The 13,205-nt window shown below is 35.8% G+C and overlaps 1 protein-coding gene across 1 annotated transcript; it reads right to left on the bottom strand.

Annotated features, from left to right (window-relative positions):
* Nucleotides 1-12,100: 12,100 nt before the first annotated feature.
* On the bottom strand, nucleotides 12,101-12,995 carry LOC114711236 (uncharacterized). Its single transcript, XM_028895603.1, has 2 exons — nucleotides 12,942-12,995; nucleotides 12,101-12,784 (listed from the first exon to the last, which is right to left on the bottom strand). Exons 1-2 carry the CDS (start codon nucleotides 12,993-12,995, stop codon nucleotides 12,101-12,103), a joined length of 738 nt encoding a protein of 245 aa, XP_028751436.1.
* Nucleotides 12,996-13,205: the final 210 nt, after the last annotated feature.

Genomic DNA, 13,205 nt, shown 5'->3' with positions numbered 1-13,205 from the left:
ATCTTACGACCTAGACGCCACTGTGGCCCGTAAGGAGCCCAAGTGACGTTGGAATGGTCGTAACAAGTGGGTTTGCCCGAAGCAGTTTGGGTCTGGGTGGCAAAGACGTGATCGTGGGTTTTCAGAAACTGCTCCGCCATTTCACTGGAAGAAGCAACAACAACATGAAAGGATCCAAACTTGAGGCGCATGATGGGACCATATTTTTTGGACAAGTTGGAAACTGGTGAGGAAGCTCGCTGATTAGGTTTAGGTTTCCGATAATCGGCCAAGGTTTTGGACCTGGAGGAAGGTTAGGGTTTGGTCTCCGGAAGTGAAGTTTTGTGATGATGGCTAAGGAAATAAGAACAAGACATGACACTGCTATGGAAAACCAAGAAAACTCCATGAAAATACTGAGCGTTTTATTAGGCAAGAGCTAGTCAGCCATGTTTATCGGCCTGGTCTTTCGAAATCTGCCCTTATATAATTGTGAGCTCATCATTAGTTGTTGACCTCTCTCTGTCTTCTCCAGTAGAGAACGGTAATGAGAAGCCGAAGGGCCAGGTCGGAGGAAAGTGTTCTGTGCTGCTCGTCATCTTCTCTTTTTCTCTTTTCTTTTCATTGTGACTTTTAAGGCTTCACTTTAATTATCATTATTGTCTGATCTTCATCAATTATTAGTGCCATGTGCTGCTTTTTGAAGTGGGGGCCCTAACAATATATTGATATCTTTTCACCAAATCTTATCTTGTCCGTAGCGGTTATCTTTTTGTGGCTTCTAGGCAGTAAAAGGGGATGTATTTCTATTACTAGCTCAAGAAAACTCGTATGGAGCCAATGAATATCGTAGCCAAGCGAAAAACCATCAATAGCGCTAAAAATGAAATGAAGAACAAATGAAACTAAACTAAACCCAGAAAATCAAAAACAAAACTCTGAATCGGGAAAAAAAAAAAAAATCTTTCTAGCCTTTAGTCACATCGACCGCCAGGATCTTAATAGAGAAGAGACTGTGACCTGCACCGGTTTGGATTCTCTCCTCACCTGGTTTCTTTTTTTCTTTCTCCTCATCCCATCCCTGACATTATTGAATTATATCGTACCAAATGAATAGTTGAGTTTTAAAAATTTATAAAGTTGTAATATTACATAAAAATAAATAAATTTAATTTGAACCTGAAAATAAAAGTATAATTGTTTTATGAAATATTGAATCTTAACCAGTCGTTTTTTGGGTGTTTATTTTGGGTTCGACCCCGCCTTTGATTGGTTTAGCCATTTTAATTAAGATATCCACCTAATTAACATATAAAATTTAAATTAGAATTTAATTTATTGTTGGATAAAGCATTTATTGCTAGATTGTTAATTTATAGGAAAGAAAATAATACTCTTCTAGTCCTTTTCCAACATATTTTATCCATGTTGAGAAAAGTTTAAAACTTAACTTTTTTAATTTAAAATATAATAATTTTTTAACTTTACTCTTATTTAATATATATATTTTTTAAAAAAACTATTTATACTGAAGAATAAATAATACATTTATACTAAAAATTTAATGATATGACTTATAAATAAGATTAAAAAAGCCTTTTCTCTCTAACTTATAAATAAAATCAGTTAAGTATTTCTTGACATTTAGGGAGTGTTTAGCAAGATGAAAAAGTGCTTTTCAAAAACACTTTTTTCACGAAACGAGACAGAGTTCTTCACATATTTACTTCGTATACTGTAAAAATACTTTTAAAACTATAGTTTAGCTTCCATTCAAACACGCTCTTAAAATATGCCAATGAAAAGCTTCCTAAAAGCCAGAATATGGGAGTAAATTATTACACCTTCCTAATACTATTTCATTATTTCTCTCTCTTTCTCTTTATAGGTGCATCTGCTTGTCTGAACATCAGTTATTCGACTTGTAGAGGTCGGAGGCTTTAACTAATATCCGAGCATGATCCGGACGGGGTGCGCTTTCCTTCTCTTCCTGATTTATTTTCTGGTATTTGGAATCCACTCAAAACGACACCAGGCAAGATCGAGCTTGCGAAGATGGTAGAATTAATACGTGTTTTCTTCTTTCTTGAAAGATAAGAAATGTAATAGAGAGGCTGATAATATAATCAATGAAGGCGCACTGTTCAAGGCCCTTTGTTATTCTATATATAGACAGGGTAAAAACCCTAGATTACAGGAGGAGCTTACACGTGTATTGTACAATGGGTCAGTAATATATTAAATCAAACAACTATAAGTTGGGCTTTATACATCTGGGCTTATATACTGGATCCAAAGCATTCTTAACATTCCCCGTCAAGCTGGGCCTTGGTGAATCTATAAGGCCTAGTTTGTCTCTAAATGCTCGAAACTTGGAATGGGATAGGGCCTTGGTGAAGACGTCGGCTAATTGCTCGGAAGAGGGAATGTACTGAACTGTGAGCTTCCAGTCTAACACTCTGTCCCTCAGATAATGAACATCAAGCTCAATGTGTTTCGATCGAGCGTGATAAACTGGGTTAGATGCTAAGGCAGCTGCACTCAAGTTGTCGCACCAGGCAATGGGAGGATGTTTTAGGTAGACCCCAAGCTCGCCGAACAGAGATTGAAACCATGCGAGTTCTGTAGCTAGATTTGCGAGAGCACGGTATTCTGACTCGGTTGAGGATCGTGCTACCACTTGCTGCTTTTTGGCTGACCAAGAAATTAACGAATCTCCCAGAAAAAACACAGTAGCCGCCAATCGAACGCCGGTCATCAGGGCACACAGCCCAGTCGGCGTCGGAGAAGCCCTGCAAGCTGAGGTGAGTACTCGGTTTAATATGTAGAGCCAGATTTGTGGTCCCCTTTAGATATCTGAGAATCCGCTTGAGTGCTTGCCAATGTTGATCAGTTGGTGAGGAAAGAAATTGACTTAACTTATTGACGGCAAAAGTAATGTCAGGCCGAGTATTAATCAAATATTGTAGAGCTCCAATTGCTTGTCTGAATTCAGTTGGATTATTGAGAGGTGACCCTTCATTTTTGGCGTAGTGTCTATTTGTTACCATGGGTGTAGGTACTGATGAGCAATTTGTCATATTGAACCTGTCAAGAATAGCTGAAATATATTTGCTCTGCTTTAAATATAAGCCTGTATCATCTCTAAAGGCCTCAATGCCCAGAAAGTGATGAAGTCTACCTAGATCCTTTAAGGCAAACCGTGAATTGAGTTGTTTGATAAACAACTCAAGTACTTCAGATGAATTTCCTGTAATAACAATATCATCCACATATACTAGAACAAACAGGACAAACTCCTTGTGTTTGAGAAAGAACAAAGAAGTATCGCATTTAGAATGACAGAATCCCCAGTTCAACAAGGTAGACCTTAATTTTTCAAACCAGGCTCTAGGTGCTTGTCTTAAGCCATAGAGTGCTTTCTTTAGTAAACAGACATGATTAGGAAACTTAGATGATACGAAGCCTTCAGGTTGCTTCATTAAGACTTGCTCTTGCAGGTCACCATTTAAGAAAGCATTGTTGATATCAAGTTGTCTAATTTTCCACCCAAAAGTAACTGCCAGTGATAGTACAAACCTCAAGGTAGAAGTTTTCAGCACAGGACTAAAGGTTTCATCAAAATCTTCTCCAAACCTTTGTTGAAAGCCTTTGGCAACTAGTCTTGCTTTAGGTTTGTAACCAGATCCATCAGGTAGTTGTTTGGCCTTGAAAACCCATTTGCAATCGACAAGTTTCTTCTGTCCAGTATAAGGAATCATATCCCATGTATGATTCTTCATAAGAGCTTTGTATTCATTTATCATTGCTTGCTGCCACTGTGAAGAATTGAGTGCTTCTCGTACAGTTGTAGGCTCCTTTAGAATAATTGTCTCTGCTGTTACAGTTCCAATGTAGGGAAACTTGGGTTTGTAAATCCCTGCTTTACTTCGAGTCACCATTTGATGTCTGATTGGGGAATTATGTTGTGAGGATGATTCTATTGCCTGAATGTTCTCTTCGGCCTGTGTGCAGGAATTTTCTGGTGATCCATCGCCAGTTGATCCTGAAAGTTGATTAGTAGAGGCTTGCTCATATTCTACTTCATGTCCTGTTTGTGCAGAGTCACGTTCCATCATTGGGAGATAAGGGGTATGATCTGAAGGATCTGGAGGATCATTGAGACTGCTACATTGAGTGTTGTTATCAACACCATCAGCTGGACAGTATCTCGGCAGAGAGCATAGAGCAGATTGGAAGAAGGATTTCGGATGCACTTCTTCAACAGGTACCTCTTTCTTGTTCAGAAAACCTGTAGAAAAAGGAAAATCATGTTCATTAAAAGCTACATGGCGAGAAATGTAGATTCTTCCAGTAGGACTCAGGCACTTATATCCTTTATGATTGTTGCTGTAACCAATGAAGACACACTTAGTTGTTCTGAACTGTAGTTTGTGATCATTATAGGGTCTAAGGCATGGATAGCATGCTGTTCCAAATATTTTGAGATGTTCATAATCTGGAAGCTTGCCAGTAAGTCTGAAGAAAGGTGATATCCCTCCTAGAATCAGTGATGGTAATCGATTGATTAGTTCAGTTGCTGTATGAAAAGCTTCCCACCAATAGAATAAGGGCATCTTGGCTTGAGCTAGGAGAGTCAAACCCATTTCTACTATGTGCCTATGTTTCCTTTCTGCTCTCCCATTTTGTGGAGATGTGTGAGGGCAGGAATGCCTAAAATGTATGCCTGATTCTTGTAAAACCTTGGTAAACTTTCTATATTCACCTCCCCAGTCACTTTGAACAATTTTGATCTTACTTTCAAACTGTTTTTCAGCAAAATTCTTAAACTGGACAAACATGTGAAGAGCCTCATCCTTGGTTTTTAAAGGAAAAATCCAAGAATATCTGCTGTAATCATCAACAAAGAGAATATAATATCTGAAACCATTCATAGATTGAAGTGGTGAGGGTCCCCAAAGATCAGTGTGTATTAACTCAAGTGGTTTAGAAGCATGTGAGGTCGATACTTTGAAAGGTAAAGAATGCATTTTCCCATACTTGCAAGATTCACAAAAACTAGGCTCACTTTCATTAGACAATATTTTCAGATTACATTCTGCTATAATTCTGTTTAGAATCTTGTCACTAGGGTGACCAAGTCTACAATGCCAAAAAGTTTTACTAAATGCTTTAAAACTAGATGCTGTGTTAACAGCTTCTTCAGCAACTAAAACCAGATCTTCTTGTCTTCCTTTCCTCTTCAAGTCTAGAACTCGAAACATGCCTCCACTATTTGGCTTGCCCTGTAGTATTAACTGTCCTGTTACCTGATCCTTCACAGAAACACCATTTGTGTTAAAAATCACATTAGCCTTATTGTCATGAGCCACCTGATACACACTGAGTAAATTCCTTTTGATTTCAGGAGTATAAAGTATTCTGTTCAGCTTAACTTCTCTGTTATTGACATTTTTAATAGTTGAGGAACCCACTTTTTCAACACCAAGTCTAAAACCATCTCCTACTACAATATTCATCTTACCATTGGTTTCAGCAGCATTGTCAATTTTGTTGATATCGTTGGTCACATGACTTGTTGCTCCACTGTCCAGGTACCAAGCATCATCATTCACCACCTCTGGAGTTGCCCAATAAGCACTATCCAGATTGGTGTAGGTAGTTCTCTGTTGCTTCCGACCACCAGGAGGAACAAAGGATCGATCAAAGCGATAGAAGCAATTCTCAACCACATGACCGACCCTGCTGCAGAGCTGGCATTTTGGCGGACCATCATCATAGTTGTTGTTTCTTCCAGAACTTCCACGTTCATTTCGACCCCTGCCACATCTTCCTCTATTTCCACGGCCACCACGCCAGTTGTTTCTAAAAGAAGAGTTGCTGTTTGACCGTGGAACAAAGGAGTCATCAAGCCGAACAGTGTTTGCAAAATGAGTTGAAGTTTCAGAAATAAGTTGAAGCTGCTCCAGTCTACTCTCAAAAGTGAAGAGCTGAGACTGCATCTCAATCCAACTTAACTCATCAGCACGGTTGGAGAGTTGAACCACAATAGGGTTGTAGTTGCCGTCCAGTCCAGCTAAAGCCTGAATGATGAGATCTGGCAATGGTATTGGGCTACCAGCGAGTGAGAGCTGTTCTGCCAGATTCTTCATTTTTGCCAGGTATTCAGACATCTTCATGGAGCCTTTTCTTGTCCTCTGAAGTTCAGAACGGAGAAGAAGGAGACGTGATTTTGTTTGAGCACCAGCAATCTCCTTTGCAGCACGCCAGAGACCAGCAGAGGTGGAGACGGAGGTCATTTCAGCAGAGATTTCTATGGTCATGGTATTAAGAAGCCATCCAAAAAGGAGCTGGTCGGTTGCTACCCAGTCTTCAAAGGCTGGGTTGATCTTCGTTTCAGTTCCTTCTGTGATGAACTGAGTTGGGCACCGCTTCGTTCCATTGATAAATCCTTCTAGCTTATGGCCTTTAATGACAGGCAAAACATGTGTGAGCCACAATGAGTAATTAAGTCTGTCCAGCTTGACAGAACAGGATTGAGACAATGGGCTGTTTTTTTCTGTTAGTTTGGCTAAAAGGGAAGCAGTGACAATGGAGCTGTCATTCATACTGGACGTTTCAGATGATGTCCTAGGGTTGTTTTGGGAGTCGAGTGATTCATTGGGATTCGACATTGGTGACTAACCAGCTGGCTCTGGATACCAAGATAAGAAATGTAATAGAGAGGCTGATAATATAATCAATGAAGGCGCACTGTTCAAGGCCCTTTGTTATTCTATATATAGACAGGGTAAAAACCCTAGATTACAGGAGGAGCTTACACGTGTATTGTACAATGGGTCAGTAATATATTAAATCAAACAACTATAAGTTGGGCTTTATACATCTGGGCTTATATACTGGATCCAAAGCATTCTTAACATTGAAAGTTGAGTTTTCTTTTCAATATGCTTTATTAAGTATCCACGTACCATATTCTTTGTCAGTATATAACAGTGTGAAGAAATCTTAGATTAAGGGTCTATTTGGATTTTAAATAGGATGTCACCCAAACAGTATCAATTTTAGAGAAATAATTTGTAATCATGGTTTGGGTTTTGAAATCCAAAACCATAGTTTCAGGAGAAGTAAATCCATTCTACTTCTGGCTCAAATTGGAGAGTATGATTGTGCCTGTTAGAGTAGATCTCAAAAATAATATGAATTTAACATCCCTCAATTATTTTTTTTATAAACATATTTAACCTTATATCTTATAAATATATATACATACATATTAATTATTTATTAATTATATTATCTTATGCATTATTAATTATGTTGGTTAAAAAATATATTATTAACAATTTTATTCTTTCAAATTAAAATATATCATAAAATCTATCTTTTATATAATTATCATATTAACTTATGATTTTTTTAATAATTTGTATATATAAAAAGTGCTTCTGATAACAATTATTCAAACACTCTCACTTCTCAAAATCACCTTTTCACAAAATCTATTCGCTTCAAAATCTATTCTCTAGAAACTATTCTCCAAATCATGGTTTGGTTTTATCTAAACACCCTCTAAAATAAATCGACTCAACCGATCAAGTAGTGAAATAAAAAGAATTTGATGTTGTTTGAAAAAAAGAACAAGATTGTGAGTTCAAAACTTGGTGAAAATAAAAAATTAACAAGCTATATGAGTTGTTTGATACACACTTCGCAATGAAAAATCATATTTGTTAGCATTCAACGTATAAGTTCGCATAGCGAAAACGTAACAATAATTAAGCCAATAAAATGCAGATCAATCTAGAGAATTATTATTTTGAATAACAATTGATGCAACGAACATGATGGACTAAAAGTTTTTTTTTTAAAAAAGAACAAAAACATTACACGACGGTGTAAGTCTCAAAACCTATCGGACAAGAAAAGGTGTTCCCCCATGAATAGTATTTTGTTCGCTTGTATATGATGATTTGTGCGCAAAACAAGAAAAGGTCCACATCAACGAGCAAGAAGTCTGTCGATGCGCGCGAATCAAAGATATTTTTTAAATTACTAATATAAATAATTTTCTAATTTCTTCTTTACTCCTCTAATCTTATTTATAATGTATTTTGAACATATTTCATGCAGATTAAAAAAATTATAAACGGCTTTTTTAAAATATATATTTTTATTTTATTTATAAATCACTTTCAACATATTTCATAGATCAAGAAAAATCGTAAATTTTATTAACTTTTATTTAAAATTTAACTTTTCAACTTTATCTCTATTCAATATACATTATACTCTGTTAGAACAAAGTCAACATAATATTAAATAAAAAATAAAATTGTACATTTATATGAAAATTTTTTCTCTCTACTCTATAAATATGACTAAAAAATTGCTTTTCTCTCTATCATATAAATAAGACCAGAGGAGTACTATCCTACTCTTATTTATAGGGTAGAAAGAAAAAATATTTTTTGGTCATATTTATAGGGCACTGAAAGAAATTTTTCATATGGATGTTCAATTTTACCTAATTTATTATTGTATTTATTTTGTTTACACGAAGTATAATACATATTAAATAGAGATAAAATTAAAAAGTTATTGAATTTTAAATTAGAATTAATGAAATTTAGGGTTTGTTTGTGTGAAACATGTCAAAAGAAACTTACAAATGAGATTAGAGGAGTAACAACTTTCTAACTTTACTCCTATTTCATATATAAACCTTTTAAAAAAATAACAATATATACTATAATAAATGAATGACAAAATGATATATTCATGCTAAAATTTTAACGAGATACTTCCTCCAATACTATTTATAGCTTCAAATCTAGAAAAAGATGTAATCCATTTTATAAGTTTCAATTTGACGTTTCTCTTAACATTTAATGATTTTTTTTTCAACTTTTGTCCTTAATTATTTATTCTCTTTTCTTTACCATAAGGTTTCTTATCCCATTTCCCCACATAATTTTTTTATCCTTTTTCTTATTCATTACAAGTGCATATTTAAACAAAAACATATTTCTACTTTATTTATTACGTTTAACTAATTATTTATTATATATAAATTAATTATTTAAAGTTTATAATAAAAGTATAAAAGAGCATTTTATAAATAGGAAAAAAAAAAGACCATCTATTTTCACTTTATAAATGCGATCAAAGGAGTATAATAACACACAAGAGTTAAAATACTTTATCAAAAACTAAAGGATGGCCCTGAGCACAAGCATGACAGCAGCAGGTCTCCTCGGCGGCCCTTTTCTCAGTGACTCTCAGTATCTTTAAATCATGTCCGTTCAATTAATCTGAGCATTCAGAATGAGACGCATCATGCAGCTTTAAAAGTGCATCTCCACCCTCCCTTTTGTTATAATCTCGACCGTTCATTTAATACCCCATTTATGCGCCATTGCTGGCGAATTGAGAACGCTCGATGATGAAATGCTGAGCGCTGACCATTATCACAGTCGGACACTGTTGACTGTTGTAGAGGGACGCCATTAGACCAGCAAATGGTGGTGAAGCGCCACCTTCTACCAGTAGGGTCGCTGTATTTTTCAAATCTGAATTTTGCCAGTCATTCAAATTCAATCTAATTTTTAATATTGGAAAAAAATTGTTGTCCTGCAATCTTCTGGCTATAAGGAAATTAGAGAAGGTGTTTATATAGAGGGATATAATAGGCAGGTGATTTGACGAAAAATTTGATTTGGTTCCAACTATGACTATTAGAGAGTGTTTAGATAAGATTAAAATTATAGTTTCAGGAATACTTTTACAGTATACGAAGTAAATATATAAAGAAGTTTTTCTCGATTTGCGAAAAAAGTATTTGAAGTGATTTTGAGACTAGGGTGAGTTCGTTGAACGCAAATGCTGGTATTTTTTGCTTCCATTTGATGTTTTCCAGGGAAGCCCATTGCATAAGGTTGATTGTATAATCTGATTCTTAGGGGGTGTTTGGATAACCTCAAACCATGGTTTGGAGAATAGCTTCTGGAGAATAGATTCTGGAGAGAATAGATTTTGAAAGAATAGCTTTTCTGAAGAAGTGATTCTGATAAAGTAAGAGTGTTTGGATAGTTATTGTCAGAAATGCTTTTTTATATGTAAAAATTACTAAAAAGGACATAAGCTTAAATGATAATTACATATAAGATATATTGCATAATATATGTTAATTTGAAATAAATACAAAATATTAATCAAAATAGTAATACGTATATATATTAATAAAATAAATAAATATTTTTTTGCAAAATAATTTAAGAAAATAATAAAAAACGTATATATATTAATAAATAATATATATTAATAAAATAATTAAAATTAAAACGTATATATATTAATAAAATAATTAAATATGTTTTTCGTAAAAATTTATTTTGCCAACAAAAAAATATGATTATTTCTTAAAGATTTTAAAGATGAAGAAATCCCATAATTTTTTTTTGACAGAATTAAAGAACCACACACAAAAATTTCATATCAATTGTCTTCATAATAGAGGTTGCAACGAAATATATTTGTCCAAGTACTTTTTTTTTCTAACAACACATTATATTATCTGAAAAGAAAAAAGGAAATAAAAAGGACATGACTATTCTCGTATATAGTGAACAATTTGATCTCTAATTGAGTCACGAAGTCGAGCCATGTGAGATGAAGATTCTATTGATGAAGGTATATGTGAAGATCCAACTCCATCATCATCATTATTTTCTTCTGCATAAGAACCTTCTTGTTCAAATTGAGTGAAACCAGGATCAGAAATGGATGTTGATCTAATGAAGTTATGTATGGCCATCGTTGCACAAACAATTTGAACCTGTGTTGGAAAGTCATAGCTTGGCATGTTTTCTAAAATTGCAAACTTACTCTTCCAAACTCCAAAAGTTCTTTCAATAGTGCTCCGTAGACTTGAGTGCAAATAATTGAACGCCTCATTGTCATTTTCAAATGCAGATGACCTTCGAAAATCAGGGAGATGGTAGCGTTCACGTCTGTAGGGGCCAAGATATCCCATGGGTGTCGGATAGCCAGCATCGACCAAATAATATTTGCCTACATGAAATATATGATTGGTGTTAATAAACTTTGTTTTCTAATAGTTAAGCATAAATAAATTAAATTGTAGCAAATTAAAATATACCTTGAGGCGGATGGGGAAAGTTCATGGAAGGAGTTGTGAGGGCGTGGTCAAATATACGAGCATCATGTGCACTACCTTCCCATCCGGCCAATACAAAAGTGAAGCACATGTCCCAATCACAAACCGCCATTACATTTTGCGTCACTCTTCCTTTTCGGTTAATAAATTTTGTTTGCTCAGTTACATCAACAATGCATGAAATATGTGTTCCATCAATTGCTCCAATAGCATGTTTGAAAAAGGGCCAGTATCGACCACCGGGTCGTATTTTTGTATGCAAATGCTGAAATGTTGGATCTTTTGGTTTGATATTGGACATAGCAAGTCTACAGCATGCCAATAAGACATTATGAAAATGTCTACTAATTGTCTCCCCTGAATGTTGGAATCTCTCTTGCTGCATCCTACTACTAAGCGCATGGCCAACAGTATTTAAAAACATTGCAACCATTTCATGTATCCCAACATTTCTAGTTTCCCTTAGACCGTGTTGTTGCAATTCGGTGCAAAGATTGAAAAACACTTCCCTTTCCATCCTAAACATATTATAACAACGGGTGGAATGGCCTTGTAAAACATCCCTTACCCATGCCTTGCCTGTATAAATACTTGTATGCTGGGGCTCTTTACACAAATGAAGAGAAGCGTATCCACCAACCGCTACTGCAACTTGATTAACCCGTTTGTTCCGTCGTTTACGATACTTTTCCGCAATTTTAATTTCATCAGCCATTTTTTGTCTTGTCCTGTGCACATAGACATAAAATTTAGAAACCTTGATATGAAACTACTAAACATTTAACAAGAAAATAAGTTCTTTAATTCCTACAGAATTTGAAAGTCACATAATACAATAGTGCTGATTACATAATTCCTAAAAATATACACAAATTATCACAGTCATCTTCTAAGCAACATAAAAAGTAGTCAAATACTATGATAAGCAACACAAATGAAGTCTCAATCCTTGGTTGCATGCTTCAAGAAGAGCAGGAGTTTTTCCCTCCTGTTCTTCAGAGCCACATACATCTCCCTTGCAGCTGGCTTGTCCATGAGGAGTGTTGTGCACCGGGAAAACAGATCAGGATCATCAGTAACTTCATCAACTTCATTAAGGTGCTCCATGACTCCGGCAATTGACGTCTCATAAGCACGTGCTTCTTCTTCTGCCTTCCTAGCACGTGCTTCTGAAATCTCTTCATGTTCACGCTGAGAGTCATTTTCATTTGCTTGAGCTATCCTGCTTAGTGCATCTGCTATTTTCATAGTGGTAGTGGGTTTCTTCTTCATGGATTCACCTTTTCTTCTAACCCCTAATGAGCTACTAGGTCGACTGCCACCTGTGCTTCTACCCCCACGAATGGTTTCCTGTCTCATCCCAGTGTTGCCTCCACTTCCTCCACTATTGTCATTGAATGTGACCGAATTAAACTCCCCGCTTATGCCAGTTGGTGCTCCTAAAAGTTCATCACTATCTCCAGACCCTTCTTCCATATCATCTTCAGGAACTCCTTCGCTTGGAAGTGTCATGGAAGAAGGTGCCCATGACTGTGGTCCAGTTGCAGCTACAGACCCAAAGAGTTGAGTCAATTCAGCCTGAAACTGAAGCCCTCTTTCTCTAAATTTCTCGTAGCCAGGAACTTCCTGCGCATTCAACACCAAAAATGTAATACATTATACAAAAAATGTTAACATGTGAGAAAATATAAACTCAAATAAAGTTAAACCATTACCACTATTTTCTTCTCCCACCATTCATCAGGGGCACTAACAGTATTCCTTTCGGCATCCCATCCCAAACCGGTCTCACGGAGCAGCCTATCCCATAACTGCCACTCCTTTCGCAGGGTATCATATTTGTTTTTCAATTGGATTCTCGTACAGACTCTCCCAGTCTTTGCAGTGAAGCTGTCCACAAGACTTGTCCAAGCAGGTTTTGTCAAGCTAGTTCCTTTTCTTCCCCCTTTTCCAACTTCTTCAATGCACAGGTCAATAAAAACCTTTGTGGTTCTTATATCCCATGAAGCTTTGCCAGTTTGTTTACTCATTATACTATAGACCAATT

This window comes from Neltuma alba, unplaced genomic scaffold (genome assembly GCF_004799145.2).
Source record: "Neltuma alba isolate B1F8T4 unplaced genomic scaffold, ASM479914v2 tig00011284_pilon, whole genome shotgun sequence".
In the NCBI taxonomy this organism is placed as follows: Eukaryota; Viridiplantae; Streptophyta; class Magnoliopsida; order Fabales; family Fabaceae; genus Neltuma; species Neltuma alba.
Note: the sequence above shows the minus strand (reverse complement) of the source record. Positions and strands in the feature narration are given on the sequence as shown.

Bases quoted from the DNA above. Each gene is read 5' to 3' on its own strand.
- LOC114711236 (XM_028895603.1), bottom strand. From the start codon at position 12,995: ATGATACCCTGCGAAAGGAGTGGCAGTTATGGGATAGGCTGCTCCGTG. The intron at 12,785-12,941 runs GTTTGGGATGGG...TTGAATGCGCAG, and splicing joins TAGGCTGCTCCGTGAGACCG to GAAGTTCCTGGCTACGAGAA.